General features: G+C 33.3%; 2 protein-coding genes across 4 annotated transcripts; one reads left to right on the plus strand and one right to left on the minus strand.

The window, feature by feature from the left end:
- Positions 1-1,594: 1,594 nt before the first annotated feature.
- Positions 1,595-5,553, plus strand: LOC6638467 (vacuolar protein sorting-associated protein 35). 3 transcript variants are annotated; one of them, XM_002061254.4, is made up of 7 exons: positions 1,595-1,927; positions 2,500-2,689; positions 2,758-3,491; positions 3,547-3,782; positions 3,850-4,764; positions 4,827-5,010; positions 5,076-5,553. In XM_002061254.4, the coding sequence occupies exons 1-7, from the start codon at positions 1,868-1,870 to the stop codon at positions 5,235-5,237; spliced, it is 2,481 nt and encodes an 826-aa protein (XP_002061290.1). In that variant the 5' UTR covers positions 1,595-1,867; the 3' UTR covers positions 5,238-5,553. The 3 variants fall into 3 exon arrangements, with proteins under 3 accessions (XP_002061290.1, XP_023033582.1, XP_046865475.1); XM_023177814.2 differs by having other exon boundaries at positions 1,595-1,674; XM_047009519.1 differs by lacking the exon at positions 1,595-1,927 and having other exon boundaries at positions 2,398-2,689.
- A 2,010-nt stretch (positions 5,554-7,563) lies between these two features.
- LOC6638466 (tubulointerstitial nephritis antigen-like) lies at positions 7,564-12,547 on the minus strand. The gene is made up of 4 exons (XM_002061253.4): positions 12,394-12,547; positions 9,580-9,765; positions 8,539-9,521; positions 7,564-8,472 (listed from the first exon to the last, which is right to left on the minus strand). Exons 2-4 carry the CDS (start codon positions 9,749-9,751, stop codon positions 8,329-8,331), a joined length of 1,299 nt encoding a protein of 432 aa, XP_002061289.1. The 5' UTR covers positions 9,752-9,765; positions 12,394-12,547; the 3' UTR covers positions 7,564-8,328.
- Positions 12,548-20,627: the final 8,080 nt, after the last annotated feature.

A 20,627-nucleotide genomic window follows, 5' to 3' on the forward strand; every position in this document is an offset into this window, starting at 1 on the left:
AAATATTTCTTTTGATTTATTTTTTTTTTGTTTTTGTTTTGTTTTTTGTTTTGGTGGAGCAGGTAAAAGCGGTTAAATAATTTTTACAAAAGGAAATCCAAATCAAAAAGCAATAATTTTATAAGCAAAATAAATTATGAGACACAACAAAATTGAGAAACAAAAGGAAACCAAAATAAATTAAATTAAAATTGTACTGATTTATTGCAAAAAGTCTTGGCATAAAAACAAAAACATTTTGTGCGCCGAATAGAATTTATTGTTAATTATGTATAATTGAAATGGTAAATTTAATTGAATTTTCAATATAATCTTAAATATTTATTAATTAATTGTTAATTCTTAAAGCATAGATTGAATATTTAAACACAATTATATACATATATATGGAAGAAACACATTTTTTTCGGGCTTGTGTAGAAATTTTAGAATAATTTTTTGATTTTCATAATTTATTTATTGCCAGTTGAAACCCATTTTGGTCATAATCCAGAGGTTTCTCCAACATTAACTAGTCGTCGCGGGACCATTTCAAAATTGGAATATTGAACAAAAAAAGAAAATGTTTTTTAGTTTTACGATATACATACATATATCAAAAATGCAAAAGGCAAAGGAACACACATAAAAGTTCAACAAAAAGTTAGTAAATTTTTGCGATTTTTATTCAAAACCCAATATATATACAAATATAAATCATATATCTTAAAAAATGTCACGATTTCAACTTATAGATGTGAATTAAAAGACAAATGCATGTATATCAATACCAAAAAAAAACCAAAAAAAAATATATTGCAGCACAATGGAATTTACCTTAATTGATGGAGAATATGAAAAACTCTAGAAAAATTGGAGGAAAACACATATAGAAAAAACGTGCATACTTACCTAATTGTAATATACATAAATGCATTACTATATATACATACCTATTACATATATACATAAATATATTTACTAGAATCTAGATGTAATTTTCATTTTTTGTCCCAACACAAAAAATTGCAGCAAATTCGAGCCGTAGTTCAATTGAAAATTGTAAAAAAAAAAACAATAGGCAAAAAAACACACTGGTAATAAGGTCGAGTTTAAGAGTTTAACTTTGAATCCAAATGAATATTCCATTTTATTCTACGTGTAATAAATGTGTATAAACAAAACAAAAGAAAAATGTGTTATCTTTGAACTTTAAGCTCTGGTTCTATATGGAAGAATCAACAATACTGGGTTGCTCAGCTTAAATGTTAAATTGACAGATGTATCAGAGTTGGGATCTGGTAACATGTTGAAAGTTCAAGTGGGACGCTATATAAAGCGAAGCATCTAAGTACAAGTTCTATCTACTTAACATCTATCACTTAAAATATGTGGACTAACTCTATCCCTAAAAGTATACTACAATATATATATACCCAACCGTTTTATTTTAAAACACTTGCCCTCGATAACTTATCGCCAACAATCGCTAACTTATCGCCGCAGGCCTTAGCACTTCGACTCACGCCTTAGCACTAGATTCGACGTTATGGAGCGTGAGAAGTATCGATAATATACTCGAATTTGAGACATCGATATCTGGATATCGATAAACGTTGAACAGAAAATCCCGAAAAGAAAAGTTGCAAAAGAAACATTTAGGAAAATTAAAAAATTTGCTACATTTTGATAATGGTAAGTACGCCGCCCTCTACACTGTAGCCTACCAGATGCCGGGAAGCGTGAATTGAACGTGCAAATTGACTAACCAATCGAGAACAAGAGACTCCAACATTTTTTAACTGGACCTCTGCCGACGACGTCAACGCCCCCGCCACTCCAGCTCCCGCCCCCCTTATTTACACACACAAAAAAAAATTCACCCACAATGTACCCATGGAGCTCATCCTCGTATAGCGGGCAAGCACCCAATTCTGTTGATGCTAGGGTAATTAATTCCTTTACACCAAAAATATTCAATACTATCTACTCTACTCTCTGATTGCCTTCCATTCCCAGCCAGGCTGAATGAGGAGGCTTTCGGTAGCGGAATTGTAAATCTCAAGCTTTATCATTGTCTAAATGTCGAACTGCACAAGAGTTAAAACAATTTTGTTAATATCTATTTGCAAATTGCTTTTCTGATAATTGTAACTAAAATTCTGTTTACTAACTAAAGTTGTTAATAATATGTATACGCCGGCAGCCTAATGAGCTGCTTTAAATGTTAGGCGAAAGAAACTTGTATTGTGTAGGATAATATTATAATATGGATTGTGATAAACATTCATTTGAGTACTTTCACTTGAGTGACATTGTTCTAACTCTGCTTTCCGCTCAAAACATATAAAAAGAAGGCTTATCTTGTTCTGTATATTGTTTTCTTTTTTCTCTATACGTTACTTGTGTCACATTTAAATTTGCTCTGTTCTCTGTTCGGTGTCAATGTCAAGCTCGCAAGGCTCCAAGCTATTCAAATCATCTGTAACACACGATGCCGTTTGCTATACTTCTTTCCAGACCATGCCCAATGGTTTGGATGACCAGGAGAAGCTACTGGCCGAGGCGGTAGGTGCGGCCCGCAAGCAGGCATTCCAGATGAATCATTTTCTGGACAAAGAACGTATGTTGGATGCACTGAAATGTGCCAGCACCATGTTAAGCGAATTGCGCACTTCTTTGCTATCGCCAAAGAGTTACTACGAGTTGTGTGAGTATCGCGAAAAAAGTATATATTTAGTTCATTCGATTAAGTAATATCCTTTCAATCCCTTATAGATATGGCTGTGACGAACGAACTATGCCATATGGAGATATATCTTAGCGAGAAAAGCAATAAAGAGACGGATTTATATGAATTGGTCCAATACTCGCACACCATAGTGCCACGCCTTTATCTCCTGATCACAGTGGGCATTGTCTATATCAAGAATGATTCGACACTGAAGCGTAGTATTCTTAAGGATCTGGTTGAGATGTGTCGCGGTGTACAGCATCCACTTAGAGGTCTATTCCTGCGCAACTATTTGCTTCAGTGCACCCGCAACATTCTGCCCGATGTTCTTGTGGCGGACAATGAGCACGAGGGCAATGTTTATGATGCCATTGATTTTGTCCTCACGAATTTTGCGGAAATGAATAAACTGTGGGTCCGTATGCAGCATCAGGGACACTCAAGTGAGAAGACGCGACGGGAGAAGGAGCGTGAAGAACTTAAAATATTGGTGGGCACCAATTTGGTGCGTCTCTCGCAATTGGAATCTGCCACGTTGGAGACATATCAGCGTTTAATATTGCCGGGCATACTGGAACAGGTGGTCAGCTGTCGTGACGCAATTGCCCAAGAGTATTTGATGGAGTGCATTATTCAGGTCTTTCCCGATGAGTTCCATTTGCAGACTCTGGATCCATTCCTGAAATCATGTGCCCAACTGGAGACGGGAGTGAATGTTAAGAATATTATTATATCGTTAATTGAACGTTTGGCTGCCTATAATCAACGCAGTGGCAAGGTAATCCCTATTAGAAAGCTACAAGTCCAATGGTTAACTTTATTTCTTTTTGCAGTCCAGTGGCAATGCCATCGATGCCATTATACCCGCCGAGGTGGAACTGTTTGAGGTGTTTAGCGTGCAGGTGGCCAATATTGTTCAGACAAGGATGGACATGCCATTGGAGGATACAATATCGCTGCAGGTTGCTCTATTAAGTCTGGCCCAAAAAGTCTATCCGGATCGTGTGGATTATGTGGATAAAGTGCTGGGCACTACGGCACAAATACTCCAGCGTATGAACATGAACAAGTGAGTTAAATTGGAGTCACATTGAAGCAGGTTCAATTTTAATTTGCCAATCTCCGTTTTGTTTTAGTATTTCACATCTGTTGTCGGTTAATCAGGAGTTATCCCGACTCCTGCGAATTTGCATTGATTTCTATAACAACGCCTTGACCATTATTCAGCTGCATAATTTCTGCCCCCTTCTCGAGACATTCGATTACACTTCGCGTAAATCGTTGGCCCTGTATTTGGTGATGAATATATTGGAAAATGAGACTACAGTATCCACTGCTGATCAGGCTGACAGTTTATTGACCATTATAACGCCTCTGATCAAAGATGACGAGACATTAACGAATAAGGATAATCCATTGGGTGGTGGATCTGGCAGCAATAGTACCGATGCCGAGGAATTCGCCGAAGAGCAAGGCGTCGTAGCCAGGTTTATACATCTATTGCGTTCCGACGAACCAGATATGCAATATAAAATGCTTCAAACTGCCCGCAAACATCTGGGCAACGGTGGAGGTCAGCGTTTAAAGCATGTTCTGCCGCCCTTGGTCTTTGCTGCCTACCAATTGGCCTTTAAATATAAGGCCATTGCCGAACAAGATGAAAATTGGGATAAAAAGTGTCAAAAGATCATACAATATTGTCATAGCACGATTAGTGCCTTGGCCAAGGCTGATTTACCCGATTTGGCGTTACGTCTATATCTGCAGGGAGCATTGGTGATTGGAGAGATACGTTATACCAACCATGAGACAGTGGCCTATGAGTTCATGACACAGGCCTTCTCCCTCTACGAAGATGAAATATCCGATTCCAAAGCCCAATTGGCGGCCATAACCCTAATCATGTCCACATTCGAGCAAATGTCCTGTTTTGGCGAGGAAAACGCTGAGCCATTGCGCACAAATTGTGCCCTAGCTGCTTCCAAATTGCTTAAGAAGCCAGATCAATGTCGTGGCGTTGTGGCCTGTGCGTCATTATTCTGGAGTGGCAAGTGAGTAACAAATTAAACTTAAAATCTCTTATCCAAATAATACTAAATATTTGTATTTGCAGGAAAAACGGAGAGGAAATGCGAGATGAAAAGCGTACCTTGGACTGCCTTAAGAAGGGAGCACGCATTGCTTCCCAATGTCTAGACGCCGGAGTACAAGTGCAGCTATATGTGGAGCTATTGAATCATTATCTCTTTTACTTTGAACGCGGCAATTCCCTCATCACTGTGGCCATGCTGAATCAGGTAATTGAATCACCTAACCACAAAAGATTCCCCTACTAACTGTGACTCACTCTTCAATTATCAAGCTAATTGCCAAGGTTAATGAGGAGCTACCCAATTTGGAACCAAGTGAGGAGACAAAACAAATTGAGAGCCATTACAAAAATACCATAGCCCATTTACGCAGTCGCATGGAGTCCAATGATGCCAATCTGGAAGTATCCTTTGCTGGCATCACTCTCAATTAGCAAAAATCATAAGCTGAATCTACGTCTGTCTGGCCTATTTTTGTACTACTAAGCAAAAACCGAGCGAAAAAACAAACGAAATATTCCAAAACAAAAACAAAATTTAGGGCAAATGCTTATTGATCATAATTCTTCAGTTTTAAACAATTTCTTTAACTCTTCCTGTCGATTCTTTAACTTTCTATATTATCTGATTATTTAATTGTAAGTGCAAAGGATATAGTACATGGCAAAAAGCAAAAAAAAAAAAAAAAATATATACACATTCTTAATTATTTCTCTGATTTAAAATTGTATTTAGGTATTAAATAAAATATATATATTTTATTTTATTCTTATATTATTTAATCCACATGTGAGAAAATATTGTTAAACAACAAGAAAAGAGAATTCGAAATGAAAATGATTATACAATATTATATACATATAATAACTATATACACACACACACCCACACACACAATGATCGAACAATTTATTTGTTTGTTTGTATGACAAAATAAAGTTAAGAATAAATTGTTTTCGCAAAAACTAAAATTTTGATTGTTTTTTGACTTAGATTTATGTTATAGAAAACCACTTACAAATGGTTATTAATAATATTTCGAAATCCCCTTTTTACTTCTATTCGAATCATCCTTTCTTCTATTAATAAGATTTTGAAGTAGTTATTGCAGTTAACTTACTTTTAAATCAAAATGCTCAACTTATTAGCATGATGTAAACAAAGCCCAAACTAGTACAATTTTAAATAACTTCTGTAACTAACTACTAACAATAAGTGAAGTGACAGTCATGGACACATTCTCATGTAGGCAGTGTGAACACGTTCATGCCAAACTTAGTTGGTTGTCGAATGTTTTTACTGATAGTAAAATGCCATACGGAAAGTCGGGGCTTTGGGTATTGTCTGTGAATTCTGTGCAAAAACTTTGGGGGCGTCATTTTTCAATCTTTAATAGTTTTGTTTGCAAAACGATATATTGTAAAAGACATTTAAAATGTTGACTTTTAAATACCCTGTAATTGAGGTAAATGAGCTAAAATACAAAAACAAATTATTTGTGCACAAAAGTGATTGGATTTCAGCCTTCCTGAAATTTTGCCTTGGGTATGTGACCTCGAGCCTGGTCAGTGTTAAAAGTAAGATTACCAAATCAAACGCAGTACAAAAGGTCAGCAGGTTAAGCTAAGTTCTTTCATCACCAGAATTTACATTTGCAATATCATCTACAAATGCTATTAACACCAAAACAAGTTGAGAATTACAAGTGAATTAAGAGAGAAAATACGGACAACATTTAAAATATCCGAGTTCGTTCCTTTTGTGCATAAATATTTCACTATTTTATATAGGTTATAAGTTAGATTCCAGATAATATAAGTTTAAAGTTACAGATATGGATCAATAATAAGTAAGTATAGTAATCTTAGCAATCTAACATTTGCCTGACAAATATTTTTTATTTTTTTAATATAGACAAGTAGCTTTTGAAGTAAAATTTAATATTTAAGATCTTTAACCTCTTCAGCTCTATTTGAGGTAATCAGCTCTATAGGATAGATTTATTTCGTTTAATTTAAAAAATTACATCTTGTAGGAAATGATTTTCTAAGCATTAATCCTTGGGAAACTAATTATTAGTGTTTGATCAAAAAAGCTCTGAATTTCATAAGAATGAAATACCATTTGGCATAGCGGAGCACAAGTTCTAATTTACGAAAAATACAAAAGTCGAACTCTGAAATTTTATGTGGAATATTAGCTTCGATCTTGTCTATTAAAGGTCGAAAACTAAGATAATGGTCAAGAATGTATATAAAGTTTAGTAATTTCGTTCGTACAACTTGATTAAATATTCATTAAATAATATTCTTCTCTGGTTCACTATGAAAGTATGGTAATAGTTTTCTATAACTAATTTTTTTGTGTGTGTTCAGACTAGATCTATTTCGACCATAATGATGGTTAATGATGATGACTATCGGCTATTGGAGGGGAAATCGTTTCATAGGCAAAACTTGTGTTCTTAGGACTAGAATTTTCCTAAAATAACCCCCCCAAATATCCACCACTGATGTTTACAATTATAAAAGAAAGTCATTCCATTCTCGTTAGGTGCTTTCTAAGTCTTCTTTTGCCTTGGTAATCCCTTCTTTCATCCAGATGATGTCTATTTTGGAGTTATCTTCTCAATGTGCAACTTTAGTTTTAGTTCAAATTTTAGCAGTGCTTTAGTTCCGGAATTCAGGGTCAGCATTATAGCCGAAAACCTTTCCAACGACTTTAGCTATTCTGAAAAGTCAAAAAATGTAAATTGTCAACATGTATGATAATTCGTTTATTAATCAATTACATAACTTAGCATCCATTTTACAATACAAATACAAGTACAATTCTTATCATTGTTTTGTTTTTCTTCTTTTTTCTTTTTGTTCATTGCCAGAAGTATACATATCGTATTTTGCGCAATGAGATCTCTCATAAAATATACACACACATTCTAAACTCATCTATTGGCCATCTAAATATACATATATATAGTATATAGATAGTAAATATCCTTCCATCGATCACAAGCAGGCAGTTTCTGGGAGTTGGGAGTTTTGTTTTTGAATGGATGGAGCAGTGTGGAGTTATCAAGGTGGCAGTTTCGTGTTATATATATAGATGTAGGTTATCCTTAAGGATGAAAGGATTCGTTTGCTGGGTCTAGGTTTGAATCAGAGTCTGGTGGTGGTGGTGGTGGTATTGGTGGTGTTCTTGGTGGTTGTGCTAGGTGGTGGTTGCTTTACACTTAAATCTAAACATTTTTAGTTACTAAAATTTCTAAGCATAATAAGCATAGGTTATATAAAAAAATTTACAAAATAGAAAGCGCCTAATTCACTTTGAGTGGTGCCATAATATAAATGGAAAATTTTCAGAAGCATGAGATAATTCATTTTAGTTTTTAATTTGTTGTTGTTGATGTTTTTTTTTTCTCCTCTTTGTTGTATCATAACTACTCGAGATTACTCGGTTTTGTTTTTGTTTTTTTTTTTAGAATTCGCTGGGCGTGGTAGTTAGATAGTTTTTGTTTTTCTCATTTTAGACAGATTTTGTGTTGTAATAGTTGTAGACATAGGGCCAAGAGGCCAGCACATAATCCTCAATGCCGCATTCATTGGAACCACGTAGAATTCGGAAATATCCACGTTCACCCCACCAAGGACCCCAGGAATTGGCGGCAATCTAAAAGATAAGATAATTGCTTTCGATTAGAAAGTTCTCGAGTTCTAGAATCTTGACCTAACTCACCCAATATTTATCACCGTTGTGCTCTTCACCCCAGCCAACCAATTTGACAGAATGGAAACCAGTTGGTGCTCCACGATTGGCCGCCGTTTGACGATAGATTCCACCGGAATAGGAGAAGAAATCTCTGTATACCCGCATGGTGGCCTGAACTGGACCAGAATGAAAGATCTCAGCCTTGATGTCAGCCTCACGACTCAAACTGTAGGCGGGGCCCACTGTATAGAGACTATCGCGATCAACACCAGGAGCTGGTCGACAGCCATGGGCCTTGAGTGAACCACTGTGACGCACCTTGCAGGTGCCCCTGCTCTGGGTATAGGGATAACAGCTCTCATCCAGGACACCCTTCTTGTGGAGATAGCGCCAGGCAGCATCCAAATGACCACCCTCGCATCCCTGCTGGCGGCGTGTACATGAGAGAATATTCTGTGGCGACAATTGGACAACTTCCTTGCCCTGACTCTGAATGGCAAAACGATCAGAGGCCACCGAAGTGGTGGACAATACCCAACTGGAGCCACACCAACCCTGATCAGGTACTTCGGAGATATATCTCGACCACTTGTCAACGGCATTGAATGATGCAGGCAACCCATCCGTAGGATTGGTCAGTCTTGTCATGGTCTTGACACGATAAGTTGGCTCCTTGGTGCCCAAACGCAGGCGAAGACCCTCACTGTACTTGCGGCCCCACCACTCCTCATATTTGCGTGCCGACCAGCCCAAGCGGTGTATCGAGTTGACACTGTGGATGAGCTCATCATCTGTGAGACACAAATCGGTGTCGCATTGCACTCGTCCGCCATCTAGACAGCGGCATTCGTTGCAATTATCCCGCGTATTGTTGAATTTGTGGAAGTAGACGCCATTGTGTAGACAACTGATAATGGGATCCGCTTCCTTGAAGCAAAAGGAGCGATAATCGGGACAGCAATCGCCGCCCTCATCACGATCACAGAACTCATCGCAATAACACAGAGAGGCTAAAAAAAATGAATAATTAATCACATTTTACTCGATTAACAACATTTTCCAACTCACTTGATATGGGCAAGGCGCAGCCATCGCGACGATCCTTGCAACAGGTATTCTCTCGTGCACAATATGGTCCTGGGAAATCCAATTTCAGTGTATGATCAAAGGCCTGAACCACCAGACCCAGCTGGATCACCACTAGCAGCAGGCCAGCCGCCACTTTAAAGTTCACAAACATAATTATTGACTAAACTGAAAAGGAATAAAACAAAAACAAAAGCATTCTTTAATTAAGTGACCCTTATCTTATCAGCAAGAGAAAGAAATTTGCATATTTTCTGGCAAAAAAAACAAAAAAAAATCTCATGTATCTCAGATTAGATTAGAAGCAAAACATTCTTGTTTCTCCTCTGCAATGTGTCAACAAATTACCCTCTTGATGGCGATTAGAACGCATTAAATGAACTCGGAAATTTCGAGTTAATAAATTATTCATGACAGGCAAAAAAAAACATTGCAAAACCAACAATAACCAAATCGTTTAACGGTTTTCAACCGTTTCTGATGACGTCAGCTCAATAGTTTCGACTTTCATGCCCCAATACGATAAACAAAAACTCTAAAAAATAAAAAAAAAACACCCAAAACATACAAATACACAACTAAGTCATCAACTCATCCAAAATTTTGAGCACACCCAAGCGAAAAAAAATTCAAAAAACCATAAAAACAAAGTCCGGTCAATTTAGTAGTAGAGTAGAAAAGAAGCGGGCTTCACCTCCTCCTCCTCCGCTTCGACCTTCTCCTCCTGCAGTCTCCCTCCCGTTGACGACAAACAAAAATTGAAACTTGTTTGAGTTATTATTTAAAAATCCGAACGAAAAAAAAAGAGGAGAATTATAATAATAATAATGCAAATAGATTTTCCTGTTTCGTCTAGTACATAAATAGCAAATTGAATCATTGACGTTGTCTCTGATCTCTGAAAAGGTGTTCAAACATTTGTCTGAAAGGTTCTTTATTGGAATTTATTCTTTTTGATTTTTTTGGGTTTTTTTTTGCTCTCCCATTCAATTTGTTTTGGTTTTGGTTTATTATATTCTTTCGTTTTCTACTTTTATCAGTTGTTTATTTTTATTTTTGTTGTGGCTCACTAATGGTGAACCCGTTTTTAATTTCGTGTTAATTAATTTGAAAGTTTTGAAGTTTTGAGTTTTGTTAATTAATTAGCAATTCAATTGGCAAATCAATTGGCAATTAATTTATCTTCTTTTGAACAACTTTAGAGAGTTGACATACAGGAAATTGTAAGTTTTTGTTAAAGAATTATTGTAAAAGGATAGTAAACTAAATGTGGAACTAGTTTTTGCTAATTTTTAAAATAGTTTACACTAATTTGAAATAGTTAGGCAGGCTTTTTATGAGCTATATCCGCAAATAAAGGGTTAAAAAATATTTCATCAATTAAAAAATTTCAAACCTAAAAAATCGTTTTACTAAAAATTCTATTAAATCAACAGCTGTAAATTTAAATAGTTTTACAAAATAAACATATTTTTTCAATTGCCAAATGTTTCTTATGTTTTCTTATTGTTTTTGTTGCAAATATTTCTTAAATATTTGGCATTATTTTATAATAATTTTTTTACGTTTAATTGGTTTTTGTTGCAATTTCAGAAATTATTAAAGTGTTTTTTGTTATAATTCGAGAAACGTTTTGATAACTGCAAATATCTTAGAATTTATAAACATTATTTTTGCCGAATATTGAATGTTTTTCTATATTTTTTCTAATTTATTTAAAGTACTTATTATTTGTAATTTTGTCACAGCACAAGAAGCAAATAAAGATTTTTTTATGTTTAATTTTTAAGCGATTTTTTTATTCTGATTTTTTCAATAAATTTAGGTAGCTGTTCATATTTTTAATATCCTCTCAAGAAGTTTGCATGCTTCAATTCATTACTTTATACTTTAATATTATATTACTTCATTCTTCATTACTTTTAATTAAATTAAAAAAATTTTACTCCTACTTTCATTATTACTTTTTTAATTTGAATTAAATTTTAAAAAATTTATTAATTTTTTTATCAGTTTCCTATAAATCAATTGGCAATTAAATTAAATTTAGTGCATACAAATAATTTTCTTTAAAACATACTTAAAGTTTTTCAAGTAAACTTTGAAGGGATAACTTGGGAAGACACAATCATTAAAATTTTGCACAATTTTAAATTTAAAATGTGAAAACAAGTATCTTTTCTTATAATTTTTATGGAAAATTTGCTTGTTTTCAATTAACTAGTATTTTAAAAAATTTCAAATATTGCTCAAATTTAACATAATGTTGTAACCTTTTTAAAAGTTTTAACAAATTTGCAAAATGTTTTATTTTAAGAAGGTTTTTTTTTTGTTTTGAAGAAAAATCTAGCAGAATAATGAAAAATGTTTTTTAAGAAAGTTAGTTTTGTTTTTTCGTGTTGAAGGAAAAACGCTTTACACTTTTTTTTCATTTTCAAAAAACATTTTACATTTTGGTTAAAACTTTTAAAAAGGTTTTTGCATTTCGCTAATATTTTTAACAAAACAAAATCTAGAATTTGATATAAAACTTCTACATAATTAGAGATCATTATTATTATTTCTTTTTTTTTTTTGTTTAATTTTACACTGTTTTTAAGCACAGAATTTAATGGTAATTTTGCCATTTTTAGTAGGTAATTATTTAATTATTCAAGTTTTGCGCTCATCATTTCCGTAAATGACAAATATTTGTATTTAGAGTTAAGACACTGAGGCATTTTGGCCCTTTATTTATTTTTGCCTAATTGCATTTTGCAGTTTATTATTATATTTTTTTGGTAATTTGATACTAACTTTTATAATTGTATAAAATATTTCAGCACTTTTGTTGTTTTTTGGGAAAGCAAAGCCAATATAATTTTTGGCTTTGTCTTTTGTTTTTTTGGCGGGGTTCGAACTTTGGTTTTTATCGCGTTTTGTGTTCTTACTCCGATCGCGGCTAGCTGCTGACTGAATTCACTAAGAATCGAGGGAGAGAACAAAACCGTTGCTGCTGCTGCTGCTGCGATTGTTGTTGTTGCTGCTGCTGCTGCTGTTAACAGCGACGCTCGAGTGTAGGTGGCTCTCTGCCCTCTTCTCTCCATCCCACCCCATACACTTACCACCTCCCAATTGAGTAAGTTTGTTTGCCAAATTCGGTCATTTTTTTTCCTTTTTGTTATTTTACATTTTCTTTATTTTCTCTCTTCACAAACAAGAAGGATCGATCCATGGGAAAGATTTGTGATAAAGATTAAAAAAAAAAGAACCAAATGAACAAACTTTGCTTCACTTTTGGCTCTGGTTTCACATATTAACACACTTGCCAAAAAAAATAAAGAAATTGATAAGATATAATTGGATCCAATTTGGGTTCAAGGCCAAAATCGAATTGAATTAAATTTATAAACAATGCGAAATTGAGAAATATTTGTGTTTTTTTTGTTTAGTTCCTCGTTATATTCATATCAATTTAGAGCAATATTTTTTTCTTTACCAGATTTATCTGATGCCAAATGAGTCTGTCATTTCACTTGGCTTCATTTCTGGCAACTTCTGTTTTTTGCATAAAAACTGAAGAATGAGCAAAATAATTTGCATAAAAGAAAAAAAAAGGAAACAAAAAAAACATAAAACTGAAGCGAAAAAAAATGAAAATTTGTATAAATTTTGCCACATTTTAAGTTCCATTCCATACACATGACTATTTAGCTAATAAATGGGTAAAACAAACAAAAGGCTAGCAGAAAGTAATTTGTGGTTTGTTTATCAATGAGTAGGGCAAAAACGTTTATGAATGAATCTACCCACAACCATTAAGGAATGACGTACAATACGAAATTAGTGACGACCTTGCAATACTCTGTCTCTAATTCAAGTGAGGTGAGGAAATAATACTAATCGCTTTAAGGAAAATGACAGGAAATCTCATTACAATTCTGTGTCTTATATGAGTCTTTAGGAAACTTTTAATGAATTTCTATGATATATTTTGTACATGAATGAATAATTAAGGATTGCAAAAATTTGTTTATTTGTAGATTCTTATTAGTCTTTTCTTTCTTAACCCTCTAGCCACCATGAGTGGCTCAAACCACTCAGTATTTCATTAAATCATCAACACCGACCATTTTTAGTGCATTTCAAAAATTGTTTAAAATTAAAATGTGCTTAAAAACGCGAGAGGCTTAGAGGGTTCAAACTTTGGAAAAATTTTCTTACTTTTCTATCATTAAACTGTTGGTATCTCTCAAGTAAATTAACCAAGAAATGTTTCAATCCCTTCGTGGAAATATTAGAAAATTTTCGAATTGTTACATATATACATTATACATTACATTTATACATTTTATGTTAACAGAATTTGGAAAAGGTTTGTTAATTTTAGCAGCGACAGAAATTGTGGTATTATCTGCACCCAAAAGATTTTTGAACCTATTCTATTTAAAACATTGAAAAATTTTCTGTAAAATGATATTTGTGCCTAGATATTTTTCAAATTCATCTGATCTTGTCGAGTTTTATGGAATAAACCCATCTGTATTGACTGATAATGGTCATTTTATACAAAAATTATTTATAGCTTATTATTAATAACAACAAAATTTTCGATATTAGATTTCACAATTCGCTTCAGGCGACAAGTACATTGCAGAAGCTCTAATTGATCGTCATTTACATACATAAGGACAACAGATAAAAACAAAATAGAGATGTAAGGAAATTGAAAAGTGTTTAATAATGATACGTGAACATTTGAATTATTTGAATCTGAGTTCTAATACTCTTTTAACTATTCTGTCTAAAGTGTCTTGTTTACTAATTAGATGGATAAACATGACGATTTTTATTAGGGTATTGAAAATTACGATATATTTCCACTAAATAAAGCCAATGAATACCATTTAGTTGCTTTAATAATTTTGCATTTTATGTGCTTAGAAAATTGATTAGAAATTTGGCTATAGCCATGAATACATATACATATAGTATGGTGAATCATAAATTCTTAATGCGAACAAACATAACACTAACAAAAGAATGGACAAAAAAGAAAAAAAAACTGTCCATGAAGTAAACATAATAAAAAACAAGTCTTTGTTTTCTTTATTTTTATTTTTTTTCTCTTTTGGTTAACCAAAACTCCAATGTCTGGAGAATAAACAAAAAATGGTATAAAGCCATCATTTCTGATGAGAATGAAGTCAAGATATGGAGATGGAGATGGAAAAGGAGATGGAGAGACGGCGTTAAGTCGCAGTGTCGCCATTTGGTTGACATTAAACTTAAATTTTATCACCAATTTCTGTCTGTGAAAAGGCAACAATATTAAAATAAAAGCAAATAGAATACAACCGCAGACAGGCACACAAATTTTTTTATGCAAAACCATGATAATGCCTTCATATTATATCGAATTACGGACTTAGACTGACACCCGCCCCCACCCCAAAATTGACTCCAAACGGCTCCACCTTGATGGTGGGTGATTAAGAACTATTCAGTTTGAAAATTCCACTTATCCCCGATGACAATCACAATGAATTAGTCATAGAAATAACAATATATATTTATATATATAGTATTCACCTACTATTCATTATTCTATCTTTTTGAGTATGACAACATTTGCGACCAATCATTCAGACACTTAACTCTCTTTCCCTCTCTAGCTATTTGTCGTTACTTCGAGCTATTAAAATTGCATTCAATTAGCTTGAACTTCCGAACGTGAGTGTCTCTTGGCGTCTTCCCCCTTTCCGCCTTTAGCCTCGACTCACATGTAGACATGCGAGTTAATTAAAATGTCATCAAATAACGAAAAAACGAAACAATTCTTATCATGATTAGTTATTCCTATTTTCACTAAATATACGATATTTAAACATAATTATTCCATACTTAATTGGCTCGCTTGAACGAACAAGCGCCAATCGATTGCTTTGGGCCATTAGAAATTAGCATGTGTAAATCGAAAATATATACCTATTGATATTCAAGCGTACGCACTTCTCTCTACGTTCTTTCCACCTATCCGTCCCCCTTCACCAATCGGCAAGCATTGCGGCATTCCAATGTAGTGAAGTCAGTCATGTGATAAAATATTTATGAACTGGACACAAACATCGTATGTACATACATATGTACGAGTACATAAGTGCGTCGATTTCAAATTCAAAAAGCCAATCGAGAACCCACTTATTTGCTATATAGCTTATCAGATAGTCTTTAACATCTTTTCGAGCCGGAAGATATTTACAACGTATACAAAACTTATCTAGGTATAGGTAGAACTAGTTCAAGTACACTCAATATCAACAATAAACAAAAATCAATTGAAATTGTCGCATCGACTTTGTTATACCATGCAACACTTCAAAAATTCTATAAATATCTTAGGCCATCTTGTTCACTCTTTCACGTACAAGTGCATTTTAGCGCTTTTAGGGACCAACTCTGGTTTTTGGCAGTTCTATTTATAAGCAAAACTTGGTTATTTTCAATTCGATTCTCATGAAATTTGATGGGTAGATGTATATATAAACAACATAATGGTATTCAAGATTTTTTAACAAAATGTCAAAAATTGTGAAAGAAAATTACATATATTTTAAATTAAAAGTAACCTGACCAAATTAAAAACAAATTTTAGTTGATTATATACCAAATTGAATGATTCTAGCTTTAATCATGACTCAATTATCTCAATGTGTCCTTTCGCATGAATAGACAAACGGACTTACCTAGACCGAAATTTTAGCGTCTTTAATATACCTTTTCATCCTGTGAGTAGCCGGTATAAAAACACCAATCCCCCAAAACGAAAACCATGCAAAACATTGTAACTTCCTTATCAGCATTTTGGGCGTCGATGGTTGATATAAATTTACATTGTTCAATTTGATTGTTGTTGTGTTTCCTTTTGTTTTCTGTTTTTTTTTTTATTGGAAAATATTTGTGTTAATCAGCAATGATTGTTTCACAATTTGTACTTTTGATTAATGTTTTTTATTAAGTTTCATAGAAACAAAACGTCAAGAAATATGTGTTAGGTAATTAATGACGAAAACTAAAACGATTTAATCTATAAAGAAAGTACATATATGCCTATCAGTCTGTCTACTTCCATTAACTTTGCTTTATAAGGGATTGTTAATGAACTTTGATATATAAAAGTAATATATAAGCCACTTTATCAATTATATATCGCATACGATACGCAAAAAGTTAAGATAGGCATTCCCATATTTCGCAATCAATTTATTCGTCATTGTTTCGTTCATATCGGACAAAATGGGCTATATATTGTATAGGGCTGGAATAAATTAACTTGTATTCAATTGAATGTTTATAAAAAATATGTGAATGAAATAGGGAAAACCCAATTTTTTTTTTTTAACGCGTATTGTGCGCTTATTAAATATAAATAAGAGCTCTATATTATAGAGGTAAACAAATCAGAGCTTTGTGCTGGCGGTCGAGTTGTCTTGGCTTTTAGTGGAACGCAACTTTATCTGTTGATTCCAGATTCTAAATAAATTTTGGCCAGTTGACTGCGTAATTAACATTAACAGTTCAGGGGCGAATTCACCAAAAGTTACGGACATTCCAAGCAACTAAAAGTTGTATTGCTGCAGACCCCGACTCTCGGGCTCGCTCATGCTCAAGCCTGGCTGAACGCCTTTCAGCTGGATTCATAAGGATCCTCTGCCTTTGCCTTAGCCGCTCCGTCTCTCGTACCAATTCCTGCTCTACTTCAGTCCCTTTCGAAACATTACTTCTGATTCTTTTTGCGTTGGGAGTACGACGACCCAAATTCGCTTTTTTAAGAGGCATTATTTCGTTAGTAACTTTTCGTTTGTAACTGAAACAGGAAACGTTATAAAACCCATTTTATTCGCGCTATGATATAGACATAAAAAGAAGACGAAAACCTTGTTTGAACCTGACTCCAATCGGTTCATAGCTTATAAGATAAGATAAGATTTAAGATAAGATAAGATAAGATTTAAGATAAGATAAGATAAGATAAGATAAGATAAGATAAGATAAGATAAGATAAGATAAGATAAGATAAGATAAGATAAGTTAAGATATAAGACAAGATTAACTGTAAGTCCATGAATTTCAAAACCCAAAGTTTTGGACTGAAATTTATATTATATATTTCTACATCCATATATGCTATTATAATGAAATAATTTTACTAAAATATTGTCCCTAAAAAGTTCTAGAGCACTTAAAAAAACATATACTTTTAATTATTTTAATATATATTAAAATAACATATGTTTTTTATATATATTATAAAATTTAAAATAATTTAATTTTAATACATATTAAAAATCTATTCAAATTAAACTAATATTTTGGCCTATATTTGTTTGTGGATCATCAAGATCGATAAAAAGTGAAAAGAATTGTATTTTTGAATAAGCAAACCATTCATTGAATGAAGCCAATTTAGCTTCTCCCTGCATCACCTGATTAGCACCTCAAACTTTTGGATAAAGGGCAATGGCCATGAAAATATTCTTTTGTACATATGTAGCTATAAATTGGATAAGATATAGACACACAGACCGATATATGCATTATTTTGGCAAGTGATTAAATTGCAAGCAACGGCCAAACATTGAAATGCATAAATATTTGGCAGATCATTTTATTATTCGATGTTTATTTTTGCAATTATTGTGTGGTATTTTCATTTATTTACTTAATTTTTGTTGGGGGACTTTGACCCTGAAGTTGAGGGTGGGAGGGGCGAGTGGTTTGGACCACAAAAGGATAAACATTTGAAATGGCATCAAGCGAAACCAAATTGATACCTGTAAAATTTTGCATCTCCAAATTGTCGAAATTCTATGGGCTGTGTGTGTGTGTGTGTACATGGGTGTGGGTGGGTGGGTGTATGTCTCTCGGAGGTCAAATGTAGCCATATAAATATAACCTTGAAATATTTCACTCGAATTGCACCTTATTTTAAAATTTTCTTAGCTTCTTAGCTTTTTTTGCATTTCACGAATTTCATGGAATTTTCAATTTTTGGTATGCAAAATATTTTCTCGTTGCGGCCTGTTTCAAATTAGTAAAAATTGGGAAAAATTGAAATAGATATATAAATGAATTGAATGGCATATCAATTGGGTCATTTTGGCACGCCATCATCCCGGTCCAACAACAACTCCCACAGACATCACCATCCCATCTCGTCCAGGTTATGACGAAATCGAATTGGCTTGTCTTCATAACAAGTGGAAGTGTGACCACAAATTCAATTGAATTAAATTTCAACGTTCATTTTTTCATTTCAAGACCGACAAACAAGATTCAACATACAGACATATCATAAAAGAAGTCTTCTCTCTTTTTCTATCTCTCTCTCACTTTCTGAGTTCGTCATTGTCTCGTTATACTCTTTCGAAAGAAAGGGCCTTTTCGAGTTTATCAAAAGGTTTGTGAATATATTTTTTAGACTATATATATATAGCCACATTAATCAAATTAGATTTATGTTGAAGATTTTGTTATGCGATTAGGCTTATATTAGTTATTGTGCAATCTTTATCGAATTATATATGTATATTCTGAGGAAACTTTACCAAACTGAGCATGAGAACTTATATATCTTTAAGTCTAGTCGATATTAAAGGCCCCAAGTAGTCAAACTAAACATTACCCTATCTTACAATCAGTAAGACTAATTTTTCGGTTCTTAACTTATATGTGAATTAGTTTAAAAACATTTTTGAAGAGCAAATCAAGTCAAATATCATTAAGACATTTTATATAGATCAATACATTATCTAAGATTTGTGCTTATATTAGAGATAGTTTGGGAAATTTTGTATTATTTTATAAATATAAAGAACAAATGATTTTATTTTAAATGAATCTGAATTATCACGAAACATTTCTCTAAACATTGTAGGGCTTTCTCAGGCTTCAGGTCTTGAAAATTTACTAAATTCAATTTCCCTTAATAATATTGGAAAAATGTTCATCAGGAAATGTTTTCCAAAAGTCTTTGGATAAATTAGTTTAATGGCTTTTAAAACAGATGTGGGAATTTTTTCAATATTTTGTATAAACACAAAAGCTTTAACATTGAACAGCCCTGTAAGTTCCTCATAAAAGAAATTGTTAGAAAACAAAAATCTCAACACTTTTGCAAAGGGTATACCAATTTTGGGTAAGTTTTTGTTCAAAATTAACACAAACTTCTGGTGTTACGTGTAATTTGATGAAGACCGACAAACAAGACAAAATGTTCCCTCTCCTCTTCTACTCCCCTGGAACGCCTTTTGGGTCTCGTTTTTTGGCATATTTGTGTTTAATATTTCAAATAGTCGATCCGTTTCAATTACGATCTACACATATTTCAATTGTCAGAGTGCAAGTGTTCTTGCAATTTAAATACTTTACTTTTGCTGATGTCTGACATTGAAAATGAATTATTTTATTAACAATTATTATGTTTTTTTTTTTTTTGTTGGAGAAGAAAGAAAAGTGCGACGACTGCGAAGTTTTATATGTTTGTTGTTTGTGGTTTTAGTATTTTTTTTTTTTTTTGTTTTTTGTTGTGTTTATTTGTTTAAGTCATTTTATTTATTTATGGTCAGGAATTTGACATTTCGACAATTGGTTGGTCAGTCGATCGGCTTGTTGGTTTGGTTTGGTTTATTTGTTTAGCTGTGGCCACCAGTTTGATTTCTAATTTATTTATTGATTGAATTTCTTCCGGGTGCTGGGTGTTGGACCCCACCCACTTGAATAATTTATTTAACATTTCTTCATTGTTTATTATTTAGTGTCTGGCATATTTGCACATTGACTGCAAATTCATATTTTGGCCCACAACAACCCAGCCCAGTGCGAGCCACAGGCATTTTTTCTTTTGTTTTTATCGTTTAAAGTTTAAGGCTGATTAACTAATTAATCTATTTTTAAAACATTATTCCATGAACGAGTTCTATATTTAAGAGATTAGCCAAACATTTCTACTTGTTATATTGTACGTCATTGTTTATGGCCAATTGAAAATA

Source organism: Drosophila willistoni (genome assembly GCF_018902025.1).
Source record: "Drosophila willistoni isolate 14030-0811.24 chromosome 2L unlocalized genomic scaffold, UCI_dwil_1.1 Seg139, whole genome shotgun sequence".
Lineage (NCBI taxonomy): Eukaryota > Metazoa > Arthropoda > Insecta > Diptera > Drosophilidae > Drosophila > Drosophila willistoni.

Excerpts from the sequence above, each read along its gene's own strand:
- LOC6638466 (XM_002061253.4), bottom strand. The coding sequence starts at position 9,751 with ATGTTTGTGAACTTTAAAGTGGCGGCTGGCCTGCTGCTAGTGGTGATC. Across the intron at positions 9,522-9,579 it reads CTGCGCCTTGCCCATATCAA|CCTCTCTGTGTTATTGCGAT; the intron begins GTGAGTTGGAAA and ends CATTTTTTTTAG. Across the intron at positions 8,473-8,538 it reads ACAACGGTGATAAATATTGG|ATTGCCGCCAATTCCTGGGG; the intron begins GTGAGTTAGGTC and ends CTTATCTTTTAG.
- LOC6638467 (XM_047009519.1), top strand. The coding sequence starts at position 2,425 with ATGTCAAGCTCGCAAGGCTCCAAGCTATTCAAATCATCTGTAACACAC. Across the intron at positions 3,492-3,546 it reads ATAATCAACGCAGTGGCAAG|TCCAGTGGCAATGCCATCGA; the intron begins GTAATCCCTATT and ends TTCTTTTTGCAG. Across the intron at positions 3,783-3,849 it reads CAGCGTATGAACATGAACAA|TATTTCACATCTGTTGTCGG; the intron begins GTGAGTTAAATT and ends GTTTTGTTTTAG.